This window comes from Bombina bombina, chromosome 5 (assembly GCF_027579735.1).
Source record: "Bombina bombina isolate aBomBom1 chromosome 5, aBomBom1.pri, whole genome shotgun sequence".
In the NCBI taxonomy this organism is placed as follows: Eukaryota; Metazoa; Chordata; class Amphibia; order Anura; family Bombinatoridae; genus Bombina; species Bombina bombina.
Genome location: NC_069503.1, coordinates 983,748,459 through 983,765,826, shown reverse-complemented (window position 1 = coordinate 983,765,826; position 17,368 = coordinate 983,748,459). Strand labels below are relative to the sequence as shown.

At 39.2% G+C, this 17,368-nt stretch overlaps 1 protein-coding gene across 1 annotated transcript in view; it reads right to left on the bottom strand.

The window, feature by feature from the left end:
• Nucleotides 1-17,368, bottom strand: part of CIBAR1 (CBY1 interacting BAR domain containing 1) — a gene marked incomplete in the record, with an annotated part of 433,120 nt that overhangs the window by 169,354 nt on the left and 246,398 nt on the right. Inside the window, 1 exon segment of the mRNA XM_053715196.1 lies at nucleotides 11,726-11,830. Coding sequence (XP_053571171.1) covers nucleotides 11,726-11,830 — 105 coding nt within the window.

The window sequence follows — 17,368 nt, the reverse complement described above, 5'->3', positions numbered from 1 at the left end:
AGTTAGGGGAGGAGCTATATAGACAGCTCTGCTGTGGGTGATCCTCTTGCAGCTTCCTGTTGGGAAGGAGAATATCCCACAAGTAATGGATGAATCCGTGGACTGGATACACCTTACAAGAGAAATATATACATATGCAAAAAGAACATAAACATATGAATTTTAAACGATTTCATGCAAACAACAAAATTCATTGATTGATTACCAAGTCCGGAAATACCCAAACCTTTCATTTGGAAGATACAGTTTTAAAGGTGCAAAGACAGCAACAGTTGCCGAACTAAAAAATACAACTTTCAGACTATGAAGTCACTGAATATACTAAAAACAAAAAACTAAAAACTGAAAACTGTGATGTTATATCTCCTTCAGGAACCAAGTTTGACTGCATATGTTTTATCTTACACCTTTGAAGTTATAAATGTATTAATCAATACAACATAATGCAAAACATAGTTCCTGAGTAAGAATATAAAAAATATATATGAAACAATCTGTTTCATTTAATGTAAATGAGAGGGATACTGTTTAGTTTAGTGGACATATGCATTCATGCCAAAAAATGATGATGATCTATACAGAAAGTGACATATACATATGCATTCATGCAAAAAAATTAATAAAAAAAAAATAAATTTACATATTTTTTTTTTAAAGTGTGAAAGTATTGGTTGATTTAGGGAAATAGTTATTATATATAAGATAACCCAATTTATAGTATCTATATAACTAGGAATTCCATTTCATTATTTTAATAAGGACCCTTCTCTCCTAAAAAAAAATTCTAGAAATTATTTCTAAAAATCATTACTAAAAATCATTTTCAAAAATTTTTGTTAAAATTCATTCTTAAAAATTCATTCACCAAATAAATAAATAATAGATCTATTTAATCACCCATTATCATTTATGTATTAATCTATACATTTCTCTGTATTTAAAGAAATATTTCTTCTATATAGATACATTTACCATTTTATCTATATTTAATTTTTATTAATCCAAAGTTTATATTTATATTTTTTCGTATTATTCTTCTTCTTCTATCCGTATATTATTATCTTTGTTATATTTTTTTCCTGATACATGTCAAATCTTTGGCCGTTTTTATTTATTTGTAATATTCATTTATTTTTTTGCCATATTTGCCTTGAGACATGTTGATACATATTTTTTAACCCCTTAACGACACGAGTCGTACAGGGTACGTCGCACACAACCTGGTCTTTAAAGACCAGCGATGTACCCTGTACGACTTTGGGGATTAAACCGGCTGGAAGCGATCCTGATCGCTTCCAGCCGCTTTACGGTTATTGCAGTGATGCCTCGATATCATTTTTCCCCCATCCGATGCAGAGAGAGCCACTCTGTGGCCCTCTCTGCACCGGCATCGATGGCCGCAATCGTTGGTGGGTGGGAGCTGACCGTGGGAGGCGGGTGGGCGGCCATCGGTGACAAATTGAAGAGAGAGGGTAGCGGGATCGGGGGCGAGATTGTTGGGCGCGTGCACGGGGGCCGGCGGGTGGGCGCGTGCACGGGGAGGGAGCGGGTGGGAACCGCTACACTACAGCAAAATAATTATATAAGACTGGCAGTAAGGGGGGATACAATCCCCAACAAAAATAAATCTAAGGGATCTGGGAGCGGGTGGGGGATTTGTCTGTGGGGGGGGGAAGCTACACTACAGAAAAAATGGATTTTTTTTTAAAAAAAAAACTAAAAAAAAAACATTTGTATTTGCAAACAGGGTACTTTCAGACAGCTGCCAGTACCCAAGATGGCTCCCAGTAAGGTAGAGGTGGAGGGTTAGAGAGCTGTTTGGGGGGGGGATCAGGGAGGTTGGGGGCTAAGGGGGGATCCTACACAGCTGCATATGTAAATATGCTTTACAATTTTTTTTTAAATTTTAAATATACCTTTTATTTTAGTACTGGCAGACTTTCTGCCAGTACTTAAGATGGCGGGGACAATTGTGGGATGGGGGAGGGAAGAGAGCTATTTGGGAAGGATCCTGGGGTGTGATGTGTCAGGTGGGAGGCTGATCTCTACGCTAAAGCTAAAATTAACCCTGCAAGCTCCCTACAAATGACCTAATTAACCCCTGCACTGCTGGGCATAATACACGTGTGGTGCGCAGCGGCATTTAGCGGCCTTATAATTACCAAAAAGCAACGCCAAAGCCATATATGTCTGCTATTTCTGAACAAAGGGGATCCCAGAGAAGCATTTACAATCATTTATGCCATACTTGCAAAAGTTGTTTGTAAATAATTTCAGTGAGAAACCTAAAATTGTGAAAAATTTTACGTTTTTTTTCATTTGATCGCATTTAGCGGTGAAATGGTAGCATGAAATATACCAAGATGGGCCTAGATCAATACTTGGGGTTGTCTACTACACTACACTAAAGCTAAAATTAACCCTAGATGCTCCCTACATGCTCCCTAATTAACCCCTTCACTGCTGGGCATAATACACGTGTGATGCGCAGTGGCATTTAGCGGCCTTCTAATTAACAAAAAGCAACGCCAAAGTCATATATTTCTGCTATTTTTGAACAAAGGGGATCCCAGAGAAGCATTTACAACCATTTATGCCATAATTGCACAAGTTGTTTGTAAATAATTTCAGTGAGAAACCTAAAGTTTGTGAAAATATTTGGGAAAAAGTGAACAATTTTTTTTATTTGATTGCATTTGGTGGTGAAATGGTGGCATGAAATATACCAAAATGGACCTAGATCAATACTTTGGGATGTCTTCTAAAAAAAAATATATACATGTCAAGGGTTAATCAGGGATTCCTGACAGATATCAGTGTCCCAATGTAACTAGCGCTAATTTTGAAAAAAAAAAAATGGTTTGGAAATAGCAAAGTGCTACTTGTATTTATGGCCCTATAACTTGCAAAAAAACCCAAAGAACATGTAAACATTGGGTATTTCTAAACTCAGGACAAAATTTAGAAACTATTTAGCATGGGTGTTTTTTGGTGGTTGTAGATGTGTAACAGATTGTGGGGGTCAAAGTTAGAAAAAGTGTGTTTTTTTCCATTTTTTCCTAATATTTTATAATTTTTTTAAAGTAAATGATAAGATATGATGAAAATAATGGTATCTTTAGAAAGTCCATTTAATGGCGAGAAAAACGGTATATAATATGTATGGGTACAGTAAATGAGTAAGAGGAAAATTACAGCTAAACACAAACACCGCAGAAATGTAAAAATAGCCCTGGTCCTTAAGGGAAAGAAATTGAAAAATGGCCGTGTCCTTAAGGGGTTAAATGTATCGAATGGATAAGATACTTGCGTTTGTATACTGATACTGCGGTTTTAAACGCTTTACTTATATATTAGCTATGACTGTTGTGGTTATTTATCTGCATTATCATATATTTTATACATTTAGTTTTTTGTTTTCTGTTGGATATCAAGTATTATTTGCTACATGCGGGTCATGTTGCGCTGCTATTGTGCTATATACCTTTAACTCCACTTTTACAGGGGCCAATCATATCAAAGACACAGACTTTAAAAGTGGATCCCACTCATTTGTCTGGAGCTTGACAAAGGCCCTGCACGGGCTGAAACGCGTTGCTCCTTTCTGCACCTTCCTGTCCCTGAACGGATTCCGTAGCAGAGTAATCCACTGAGCGTTTTGACACACCAGCATCGTTCAAATCATAAGATAGGCCTGGGTAGAGTCTAGCTCAACTAAGGATCAGCACGGTGAAGTCGCCATTGAAGGTAAGGATCTTATCAGCATTTGAGAAGCTCTTCGTTGTAAGTAAAAAGTGTGCACCATATGTTTGGTTATTTTTCCACTGTTTGATTTGGGATCCTTTTGTATTCCAGCACTTCTGTGACATCATCATGGATATCGTTGTTGTCTGAAAACATCCGCCACTGCTTCTTGCTGTTGTTATATTGATAGGGTGTATTTGTTTTAATCTTTTTTATGTTCCTTTTTATTTTTAATATTGTAACATTGTTCTATTGCTACTACATATGTACTAAGATTGCCATATTCTACACTTGGATACTACACTGGTTTGCTATACGCCTGATCAACGTATACTCTTAGTGAAATATCTTTGTTAAATATCGTTTTGTTTTATGTGATAATTTGTGATTAAACATTTCGTTTTTATTTTAACTGTTTCTCAAGTATCATATCTGTTTTATAACTATTTTAAGCTGATATTTCAGCGCAGTGGGTTAAAGTTACTTTCACTTTGTGAAGGTTCTTTATTTTTCTAATTCACAGTTTTTACCTTATTTAGATGATCCGTTCTTTTTGATATGGTGAACAAAGTCTATCTATAAATTAGGAGATCTTTTGAATAGAGAAACCAGATATATTCGATCATTTGAAGAAATATGACATCCCTACTAATCATCTCTTTTCATATTTTACAAATCAGAGACTATATTACAAAACATTCACAATAAAAGTGTTTGGCAGGAAGATCCCTTAAGAAAAATACTTGTTGCGTTTCAAAATAAAAATTATTTTGCTACAAACATTAACCATGTTTGGTCTCACCAGTATGTAAAAAGGAATCCGATATTTTTTTTAAAAAATACATGGGGTAAACTTCCAAACCATGAGATGGGTCAGGGAAGTCATAATGAATAGCTGGGAAAAAGCCAGAAAAGCGTCTCTGGCCTATAAATTGAAAGACACCGTTTAGATTACATTTATAAGGATTATATGACACAAAGGGTTAGTAAGTGGTAAGAGGATTGTTTGGATATCTGAGTAAATGTTTGAAAAATAACCCAGATATTCTTCACTATTGTTATGAATGCCTAAAAATAAAACAATTTTGGAGTACATTAAAACAGCAAGGGTTAGGATCGGGATGAAATTATCCCAGAAGCAAATGTTATTTCTTGCATGGAACCCTAAATATGAGAACTATCAAGTGTTTTTGAACAATGGCATTTTGTTGGCAAGGAACATTATTCTATAGAAATGGATAGGAAAAAATGTCAGACAATTGTACAATGTATAGGGACAGTAAAACTGTTATGTGGGGTGCTTTGCCTCCTCCTGTAGGACTGGATGTTAATCCCACATGTGATGGCTTGTGGACTCTCACCATTTTATGAAAGAAAACCTAATTTATGCTTACCTGATAAATTTATTTCTCTTGTAGTGTATCCAGTCCACGGATCATCCATTACTTATGGGATATTAACTCCTCCCCAACAGGAAGTGCAAGAGGATTCACCCAGCAGAGCTGCTATATAGCTCCTCCCCTAACTGCCATTACCAGTCATTCGACCGAAAACATGCAGAGAAAGGAAAACCATAGGGTGCAGTGGTGACTGTAGTTTAATGGAAAAATTACCTGCCTTAAAGTGACAGGGCGGGCCGTGGACTGGATACACTACAAGAGAAATAAATTTATCAGGTAAGCATAAATTATGTTTTCTCTTGTTAAGTGTATCCAGTCCACGGATCATCCATTACTTATGGGATACCAATACCAAAGCTAAAGTACACGGATGGCGGGAGGGACAGGCAGGCTCTTTATACGGAAGGAACCACTGCCTGAAGAACCTTTCTCCCAAAAACAGCCTCCGAAGAAGCAAAAGTGTCAAATTTGTAAAATTTGGAAAAAGTATGAAGAGAAGACCAAGTTGCAGCCTTGCAAATCTGTTCAACAGAAGCCTCATTCTTAAAGGCCCAAGTGGAAGCCACAGCTCTAGTAGAATGTGCTGTAATTCTTTCAGGAGGCTGCTGTCCAGCAGTCTCATAGGCTAACCGTATTATGCTACGAAGCCAAAAGGAGAGAGAGGTAGCCGAAGCTTTTTGACCTCTCCTCTGACCAGAATAAACGACAAACAGGGAAGACGTTTGTCGAAAATCCTTAGTTGCCTGTAGATAAAATTTCAGGGCACGGACTACATCTAGATTGTGTAGCAGACGTTCCTTTTTCGAAGAAGGATTAGGACACAAAGATGGAACCACAATCTCTTGATTGATATTCCTGTTAGTGACCACCTTAGGTAGGAACCCAGGTTTAGTACGCAGAACTACCTTGTCTGAATGAAAAATCAGATAAGGAGAATCACAATGTAAGGCAGATAACTCAGAGACTCTTCGAGCCGAGGAAATCGCCATTAAAAACAGAACTTTCCAAGATAACAACTTGATATCAATGGAATGAAGGGGTTCAAACGGAACCCCCTGTAAAACATTAAGAACTAAGTTCAAACTCCATGGTGGAGCAACAGTTTTAAACACAGGCTTGATCCTAGCTAAAGCCTGACAAAAAGCTTGAACGTCCGGAAGTTCTGACAGACGTTTGTGTAAAAGAATGGACAGAGCTGAAATCTGTCCCTTTAAGGAACTAGCGGATAAACCCTTTTCTAAACCTTCTTGTAGAAAAGACAATATCCTCGGAATCCTAACCTTACTCCATGAGTAACTCTTGGATTCGCACCAATATAAGTATTTGCGCCATATCTTATGGTAAATCTTTCTGGTAACAGGCTTCCTAGCCTGTATTAAGGTATCAATAACTGACTCAGAAAAACCACGTTTTGATAAAATCAAGCGTTCAATTTCCAAGCAGTCAGCTTCAGAGAAATTAGATTTTGATGTTTGAAGGGACCCTGGATCAGAAGGTCCTGTTTCAGAGGTAGCGACCAAGGTGGACAGGATGACATGTCCACTAGATCTGCATACCAAGTCCTGCGTGGCCATGCAGGCGCTATTAGAATCACTGATGCTCTCTCCTGTTTGATTCTGGCAATCAATCGAGGAAGCATCGGGAAGGGTGGAAACACATAAGCCATCCCGAAGGTCCAAGGTGCTGTCAAAGCATCTATCAGAACCGCTCCCGGATCCCTGGATCTGGACCCGTAACGAGGAAGCTTGGCGTTCTGTCGAGACGCCATGAGATCTATCTCTGGTTTGCCCCAACGTCGAAGTATTTGGGCAAAGACCTCCGGATGAAGTTCCCACTCCCCCGGATGAAAAGTCTGACGACTTAAGAAATCCGCCTCCCAGTTCTCCACTCCCGGGATGTGGATTGCTGACAGGTGGCAAGAGTGAGACTCTGCCCAGCGAATTATCTTTGATACTTCCATCATTGCTAGGGAGCTTCTTGTCCCTCCCTGATGGTTGATGTAAGCTACAGTCGTGATGTTGTCCGACTGAAACCTGATGAACCCCCGAGTTGTTAACTGGGGCCAAGCCAGAAGGGCATTGAGAACTGCTCTCAATTCCAGAATGTTTATTGGTAGGAGACTCTCCTCCTGATTCCATTGTCCCTGAGCCTTCAGAGAATTCCAGACAGCGCCCCAACCTAGTAGGCTGGCGTCTGTTGTTACAATTGTCCAGTCCGGCCTGCTGAATGGCATCCCCCTGGACAGATGTGGCCGAGAAAGCCACCATAGAAGAGAATTTCTGGTCTCTTGATCCAGATTCAGAGTAGGGGACAAGTCTGAGTAATCCCCATTCCACTGACTTAGCATGCACAATTGCAGCGGTCTGAGATGTAGGCGTGCAAAGGGTACTATGTCCATTGCTGCTACCATTAAGCCGATCACCTCCATGCATTGAGCTACTGACGGGTGTTGAATGGAATGAAGGACACGGCATGCATTTTGAAGCTTTGTTAACCTGTCTTCTGTCAGGTAAATCTTAATTTCTACAGAATCTATAAGAGTCCCCAAGAAGGGAACTCTTGTGAGTGGAAAGAGAGAACTCTTCTTTTCGTTCACCTTCCATCCATGCGACCTTAGAAATGCCAGTACTAACTCTGTATGAGACTTGGCAGTTTGAAAGCTTGAAGCTTGTATCAGAATGTCGTCTAGGTACGGAGCTACCGCAATTCCTCGCGGTCTTAGTACCGCCAGCAGAGCACCCAGAACCTTTGTGAAGATTCTCGGAGCCGTAGCCAATCCGAATGGAAGAGCTACAAACTGGTAATGCCTGTCTAGAAAGGCAAACCTTAGATACCGGTAATGATCTTTGTGAATCGGTATGTGAAGGTAAGCATCCTTTAAATCCACTGTGGTCATGTACTGACCCTTTTGGATCATGGGTAAAATTGTCCAAATAGTTTCCATTTTGAACGATGGAACTCTTAGGAATTTGTTTAGGATCTTTAAATCCAAGATTGGCCTGAAAGTTCCCTCTTTTTTGGGAACCACAAACAGATTTGAGTAAAACCCTTGTCCTTGTTCCGACCGCGGAACCGGATGGATCACTCCCATTAATAAAAGATCTTGTACGCAGCGTAGAAACGCCTCTTTCTTTATTTGGTTTGTTGACAACCTTGACAGATGAAATCTCCCTCTTGGGGGAGAGAATTTGAAGTCTAGAAGGTATCCCTGAGATATGATCTCTAACGCCCAGGGATCCTGGACATCTCTTGCCCAAGCCTGGGCGAAGAGAGAAAGTCTGCCCCCCACTAGATCCGTTCCCGGATCGGGGGCCCTCGATTCATGCTGTCTTAGGGGCAGCAGCAGGTTTCCTGGCCTGCTTGCCCTTGTTCCAGGACTGGTTAGGTCTCCAGCCTTGTCTGTAGCGAGCAACAGCTCCTTCCTGTTTTGGTGCAGAGGAAGTTGATGCTGCTCCTGCTTTGAAATTACGAAAGGAACGAAAATTAGACTGTCTAGCCTTAGGTTTGGCTCTGTCTTGAGGCAGGGCATAGCCTTTACCTCCTGTAATGTCAGCGATAATTTCTTTCAACCCGGGCCCGAATAAGGTCTGCCCTTTGAAAGGTATATTAAGCAATTTAGATTTAGAAGTAACGTCAGCTGACCAGGATTTTAGCCACAGTGCTCTGCGTGCCTGAATGGCGAATCCGGAATTCTTAGCCGTAAGTTTAGTTAAATGTACTACGGCATCTGAAATAAATGAGTTAGCTAACTTAAGGGCTTTAAGCTTGTGTGTAATCTCATCTAATGGAGCTGATTCAAGTGTCTCTTCCAGAGACTCAAACCAAAATGCTGCTGCAGCCGTGACAGGCGCAATGCATGCAAGAGGTTGCAATATAAAACCTTGTTGAACAAACATTTTCTTAAGGTAACCCTCTAACTTTTTATCCATTGGATCTGAAAAGGCACAGCTATCCTCCACCGGGATAGTGGTACGCTTAGCTAAAGTAGAAACTGCTCCCTCCACCTTAGGGACCGTTTGCCATAAGTCCTGTGTGGTGGCGTCTATTGGAAACATCTTTCTAAATATCGGAGGGGGTGAGAACGGCACACCGGGTCTATCCCACTCCTTAGTAACAATTTCAGTAAGTCTCTTAGGTATAGGAAAAACGTCAGTACTCGCCAGTACCGCAAAATATTTATCCAACCTACACATTTTCTCTGGTATTGCAACTGTGTTACAATCATTCAGAGCCGCTAACACCTCCCCTAGTAATACACGGAGGTTTTCCAGCTTAAATTTAAAATTTGAAATATCTGAATCCAGTTTGTTTGGATCAGAACCGTCACCCGCAGAATGAAGCTCTCCGTCCTCATGTTCTGCAAATTGTGACGCAGTGTCTGACATGGCCCTAATATTATCAGCGCACTCTGTTCTCACCCCAGAGTGATCACGCTTACCTCTTAGTTCTGGTAATTTAGCCAAAACTTCAGTCATAACAGTAGCCATATCCTGTAATGTGATTTGTAATGGCCGCCCAGATGTACTCGGCGCTACAATATCACGCACCTCCCGAGCGGGAGATGCAGGTACTGACACGTGAGGCGAGTTAGTCGGCATAACTCTCCCCTCGTTGTTTGGTGAAATATGTTCAATTTGTACAGATTGACTTTTATTTAAAGTAGCATCAATACAGTTAGTACATAAATTTCTATTGGGCTCCACTTTGGCTTTAGCACATATAGCACAGATATCTTCCTCTGAATCAGACATGTTTAACACACTAGCAAATAAACTAGCAACTTGGAAATACTTTTCAAGTAATTTACTATAATATGAAAACGTACTGTGCCTATAAGAAGCACAGAAAAAGTTATGACAGTTGAAAATTAATAAACTGAAAAGTTATAGCATCAAATCTTTGTAAAAAACACAATTTTAGCAAAGGATTGCTCCCATTAGCAAAGGATAACTAACCCTGATAGCAGAAAAAAAAATAATAAATAAATACAGAAATAAACGTTTTTTTATCACAGTCAACTACAATCTCACAGCTCTGCTGTGAGTGATTACCTCCCTCAAAACAAGTTTTGAAGACCCCTGAGTTCTGTAGAGATGAACCCGATCATGCAGGGAAGACAATAAACTTCTGACTGAATCTTCCCCTCACACATAACAGTGAGAGAGATCAGTAAACTGTCATAAATTAAATAAAACGACTGCCAAGTGGAAAAAAAATAGTGCCCAAAACATTTTTTCACCCAGTACCTTTTACATGCCAGCAAAAAACGTTTAACATTAATAAATTGAGTGTTATTAAAAAGCCTGTTGCTAGTCCCTGCAAATTAGGCTAAAGTTTTATGCATACAGTATAATTCCAGTGAAGTGCCATTCCCCAGAATACTGAAGTGTAAAATATACATACATGACAGCCTGATACCAGTTGCTGCTACTGCATTTAAGGCTGAGTTTACATTATATCGGTATGGCAGAATTTTCTCATCAATTCCATTGTCAGAAAATAATAAGCTGCTACATACCTCTTTGCAGATTAATCTGCCCGCTGTCCCCTGATCTGAAGTTTACCTCTCCTCAGATGGCCGAGAAACAGCAATATGATCTTAACTACTCCGGCTAAAATCATAGAAAAACTCAGGTAGATTCTTCTTCAAATTCTACCAGAGAAGGAATAACACACTCTGGTGCTATTATAAAATAACAAACTTTTGATTGAAGGTATGAAACTAAGTATAATCACCACAGTCCTCTCACACATCCTATCTATTCGTTGGGTGCAAGAGAATGACTGGTAATGGCAGTTAGGGGAGGAGCTATATAGCAGCTCTGCTGGGTGAATCCTCTTGCACTTCCTGTTGGGGAGGAGTTAATATCCCATAAGTAATGTATGATCCGTGGACTGGATACACTTAACAAGAGAAATATACATACATGACAGCCTGATACCAGTTGCAGCTACTGCATTTAAGGCTGAGTTTACATTATATCGGTATGGCAGAATTTTCTCATCAATTCCATTGTCAGAAAATAATAAGCTGCTACATACCTCTTTGCAGATTAATCTGCCCGCTGTCCCCTGATCTGAAGTTTACCTCTCCTCAGATGGCCGAGAAACAGCAATATGATCTTAACTACTCCGGCTAAAATCATAGAAAAACTCAGGTAGATTCTTCTTCAAATTCTACCAGAGAAGGAATAACACACTCCGGTGCTATTATAAAATAACAAACTTTTGATTGAAGGTATGAAACTAAGTATAATCACCACAGTCCTCTCACACATCCTATCTATTCGTTGGGTGCAAGAGAATGACTGGTAATGGCAGTTAGGGGAGGAGCTATATAGCAGCTCTGCTGGGTGAATCCTCTTGCACTTCCTGTTGGGGAGAAGTTAATATCCCATAAGTAATGGATGATCCGTGGACTGGATACACTTAACAAGAGAAAATCCAATTTTTGTAATTTAAATTAAAAAAAATAATAATAAAAAAAAAAATCATTGATTTTTATCTACCCTGTAAATTAAATATTATGCATATGCTTTAACAAAAAAAAGAAGTGCTGAATCATCTTTATCAAAACTTACAGACATGTTGACTGGGTTTCGTTTTGTTGATGCCGTTTTTAAACTAGCACGCACAACCTCTAGGCGAGACTGAAAATCTGGTGGATGTAGAGAACTTCTGAAAACCTGGAAATTTATATTCAACATATATCATCATTCGTTTTGTTCACCTATACTTTACACAAAGTGCATATAATCACATTTACTATTTTTACAGTATAATTTAAATCATGTATGACTATGTCTTTAGAATCAAACATGCATATCTATATTGCTATTTTCATACTTATTTATATATGTCTCTATAAACATATATTTATATTCTTAGAGATCGCTGAGCGCAAACAAAGAAACAAAACAAAAAACAAACCCAGTATAGTAACAATGAATACTATGTTCTATAAGATTCAAAACATTAGTTTGCTCTAGCTTTCTGTTAGTAATTAGAATTATAGATGCATACTGACTATGGCCTCTCAATGTATGTTCTGAGAGGGAGTTTAACAAAATTTTTCTTTCATGAATCAGATGGAACATGCAATTCTAAACGACTTTCCAATTTATTTCTATTATAAAATACTTCATTCTCTTGGTGTCCTTTGCCGAAAAGCAGACAGGTAGATTCAGGTGCATGTACATGTCTGACAGTAGTGTTTACTGTCATGTGGTGCTCAATACAAATGCATGCTATCTACCTAGGTATGCTTTTCAACAAAGAATACCATAAACAAAGCAAATTTGATTATAGGAGTAAATTGGATAGTTTTTTTTTTTCAAATGGTATGCTCTGTCTGAATCAAGAAAGAAAGTTTTGAGGTTTCATGTTTTAACCCATTAATCTTATCCAAACCCTTTTTCTTCCACCTGATATTATGGTACAGAACAAATAGTTATTTATCTGCAATTATTTTTTAAATTTTACTTACTATGTGTGTGCCATCTTTAGCTGGAAAAAAGCATATTGTCTATATAGAATGGTTGTTAGTTAATAAAGGGACATGAAACACAAGATTTTTCTTTCAGGATTGAAATGGCATTTTTTGTTGTTAAAGGATATCTAGATAGGTAGTGTGCATGTTTGGAGCACTGTATGGCTGTAAACACCCCTGCCATCTAGTGCTCTTGTAAATGTATAATATTATTATAAACCTGCTGTCATATTTTTCCAACAACAATACCAAGAATACAAAATACATCTGAAAATATAAATAAATTGGATTTATTTTATTATTATTATTAATTTTTTATTTTACCCTATCAGAATCATGAAAAACACAAATTATGCTTACCTGATAATTTCATTTCCATTGTGGTTAGGAGAGTCCATGGCTTCATTCATTATTTCTGGGAAATTAAGAACCTGGCCACCAGGAGGAGGCAAAGACACCCCAGCCAAAGGCTTAATACCTCTCATACTCCCCTCATCCCCCAGTCATTCTGCCGAGGGAACAAGGAACAGTAGGAGAAATATCAGGGTATAAATAGTTACAGAAGAAAATATTAAATTTAGGGCCGCCCACCGGAGATACGGGCGGGAGCCGTGGACTCTCCTCCCCACGATGGAAATGAAATTATCAGGTAAGCATAATTTATGTTTTCCATCTAAAGAGCAGGAGAGTCCACTGCTTCATTCATTACTTATGGGAAACATATACCCAAGCTCTAGAGGACACTGAATGAAACCGGGAGGGTAAAGGTGGACCCTTAAACTGAGGGCACCACAGCCTGTAGAACCTTTCTCCCAAAAACAGCTTCCGCAGAAGCAAAGACGTCAAATTTGTAAAACATTACATATGCAAGGAGGAGCAGGTAGCCGCCTTATAAATCTGCTCCATAAAAGCCTAATTTTTGAAGGTCCAAGATGAAGCCACTGCTCTAGTGGAATGAGCCGTAATCCTCTGAGGGGGCTTGTGTCCCACCGTCTCATAGGCAAGGTCATATCAAGCTCCTCAGCCACAAAGACAAAGAAGTAGCAGAGGCCCGCTGACCCCTGCGCTTCCCTGAATAGACTACAAAAAGAGAGTTAGATTGTCTGAAGTCCTTAGTCGCCTGAAGATAGAACTTCAAGGCACAAACCACATCCAGATTATGAAGTAGCCTCTCCTTCGAAGAAGAGGGGCTAGGACACAAAGAAGGAACAACTATTTCCTGATTGATGTTACGGTCAGACACCTCCTTGGGAAGAAATCCCAAGCCAGTGCAAAGAACAGCCATATCCGTGTGAAACACCAGATAAGAAAGCTCATGTTGCAAGGCCGTCAGTTCAGAAACTCTGCGGGCCGATGCAATGGCTAACAGGAACAGAACCTTCCAAGACAGGATCTTTATGTCAAGAGAATGCATAGGCTCAAACGGAGCCCTCTGTAAAACTTTAAGAACCAAATTCAAGCTCCACGGGGGAGCAGGCTGCCTAAACACAGTCCTGATTCTAGACAGAGCCTGAATAAAAAATTTTATGTCAGGAAGCTAAGCGAGCTTCCTATGCAACAACACTGATAGAGCTGAGATCTGTCCCTTCAAGGAACTTGCAGCAAGACCCTTCTCCAAACCCTCTTGGAGAAAAGACAAAATCCTGGATACCTTCACCTTGTGTCAAGGATATCCATGTCTCTCACACCAGGACAAAAACTCTCCACACCTTATGGTAGATGCGTCGAGTGACTGGCTTCCTCGTCTGAACTAGAGTATCAATCACAGTTTCAGAAAAACCTCTCTTGGCTAAGAATAAGGGTTCAATCTCCACGCAGTCAGCCTCAGAGAATCTAGATTCTGATGTTGAAAGGGACCCTGCTCCAGCAGGTCCCTGCGACATGGTAACCTCCACGGCGGAGAGGACGACATCTCCACCACATCCGCAAACCACGTCCTCCGCGGCCATGAAGGAGCAATCGGAATGGACAACGCTCTCTTCTGCTTTATACGTGCCACTAAACGAGGTAGAAGTGTTTGAACATGATATCTTCTAGCCAGAATAGCTAAAGACATATATTTAACATTAATCTTGATGATATCAAAAATAGCATCACAGATAAAATGATTGAGCATGTTTAAGCAAACAAACAATGCTAGACAAAATCAGGATCTGTTTCCTGATGTGCTAAGCTATCCAACCAAAAAGTTGATGCAGCCGCAACATCAGCCATAGAAATGGCAGGCCTGAGAATATAGCCAGAATGTAAATAAGCTTTCCTTAGATAAGATTCAATCTTTCTATCTAAAGGATCCTTAAAAGAAGTACTATCTTCCAGACGAATAGTAGTACGTTTGGCAAGAGTAGAAATAACCCCATTAACCTCAGGGACTTTTTCCCAAAACTCCAAATTAGTCACTGGTAAAGGATATAACTTCTTAAACCTAGAAGAAGGATTAAAAGAAGCACCAGGCTTAGGCCATTCTTTAGCAATCACATCAGAAACCGCATCTGGAACAGGAAAAACTTTCGGAGTAATCACAGAAGGTTAAAAAACAGAATTTTAAACGTTTACTGGTTTTGTTATCAAGAGGATCAGACTCATCAATACCCAAAGTAACCAATACTTCTTTCAAATAAGACTGAATATATTCAATTATTATTATACTTTATTTATGAAGCGCCAACATATTCCGCAGCGCTGTCCATGGATACAATTCATTTAAATAAAACAATACAAGACTTGTAAAAGACAGGACAAAATTTACAAACACATACAGGAGGGATTGAGGGCCCTATTCCCGTGGGAACTTACAATCTAGAAGGGTAGGAGGTTGAGAAACAGGAGGTGATATGAAGATTGATCAATTTCAATGTCTTAAGTAGGATCTTCTGAAGCAGAGAGATCCTCTTCAGGAGGAGGATATTTCAGTATGTTGTCGGTCATGACAAATTTCATCAGTTTTAGGAGAAGTTTTAAAAGACCTTTTACGTTTATTAGAAGGTGGAATAGCAGACATAGCCTTCTGTATTGCATCAGCAATATAATTTTTCATATCAACAGGGATATCATGTACATTAGATGTTGAGGGAACAACAGGTGCTGTACTAGTACTAATAGAAACATTATCGACATGCAAAAGCTTATCATGACAACTGTTACATAAATATAACCAGAGATATAATCTCAGCTTGCTTACAACAGATACACTTAGCTTTGGTAGAACTGTGTTCAGGCAGCATGGTTCCTACAGTAGCTTCTGAGACAGGATCAAACTGAGACATCTTGCAAAATGTAAAAGAAAAAATAACATTTAAACAAAATATCCAATTTCATCATATAGCAGTTTCAGGAATGGAAAAAAATGCAAATGCTAAATAAGCAGAAAAGCAAACAGCATAGCCCTCTAGAATATAAAGAGAGCAGGGAGCATAAAGGAAGTGGGGTAATATAACCAGAAAAACATTTGGCGCCAAGTATGACATTTGGCGCCATACATCATCCGGAAATGACGCAACTCGCATCATAACAAGCGCGACTTCGCGCCAAAAAACTAACGTCAATAAAGACGCAAGAAATTACGAAACTTGCGACACTAGAGACGCAAATTTGAAGCAAAATTTTTTTGCTCCAAAAATGATGCAATAAATAACAGCATTTTGTGCCCTCGCGAGCCTAGATTTGCCCGCAAATTTTAAGTAAAAAACAAGTCAAATTGGAAAAAAGGTAAGAATTTATTTTTTTAAAAATAATTTCCTTAAACATGATTCTCATACTGAAACTGTTAGACTGCAAAGGGAAATACGCATAGACCTGACTCATGGCAAATATAAGAAAATACATATATTTAAAACTTTATATTAATACATAAAGCGCCAAACATAGCTGAGAGTGTCTTAAATAATGATACATACTTATGAAGACACCAATCCACATATAGCAGACAGCCAAACCAGTACTGAAAACTATCAGCAGAGGTAATGGTAGAGTATATCGTCAATCTGAAAAGGGAGGTAGGAAATGAATCCCTACGACCGATAACAGAGAACCCTTGAAAAGATTTCCCATGAGTGAAACCATAAAAATTAACAGGCAATATTCTCTTCACGTGACAAACACTGTACTCTGAGAGGAATTGGGCCTAAGAATGCTTAGAAGCGCTATCATAGAAAAAATCATAAAAATCAAGCACAAGCTTACTTCACCACCTCCATAGGAGGCAACGTTTGTAAAACTGAAGCATATGTTTGGTGGGAGGTGTATTTATAGGCATTTGATTTTGGGAAACTTTGCCCCCTCCTGGTAGGAATGAATATCCCAAACGTCGCTAGCTCATAGACTCTTTCCATTTACATGAAAGAAAAGCAGTGTTCTTAATTTGTTAAGTGCATGGTCTCCCCAACTGGAAGAAAAAGCACTTACCTGCTCTGCTGTCCGGAATGTAGACAGTTACAAGGCATGAGAGGACACAGTTCCTCACAGAGACCTTTAAAAAAGAAAGAACAGAGTAGCCAACTCTGGCTTTCTAAACTAGGGCAGCAATTGTTAGGAAAATGCAGTAAGTTCCTCTTTACAAGTTCCTAACTGCTTTAAAGCCACCACTACCCGACAGCAAGGAATGACATGGAATATGGCTATACCCCAAAACTTGCTTGTAGATTAAATCAAAATGTATCTTTAGACACCTAAACTTCACCTCCTTCATGCACCGAAGGCAAAGAGAATGACTGGGGGTTGTGGGTAAGGGAGTGAT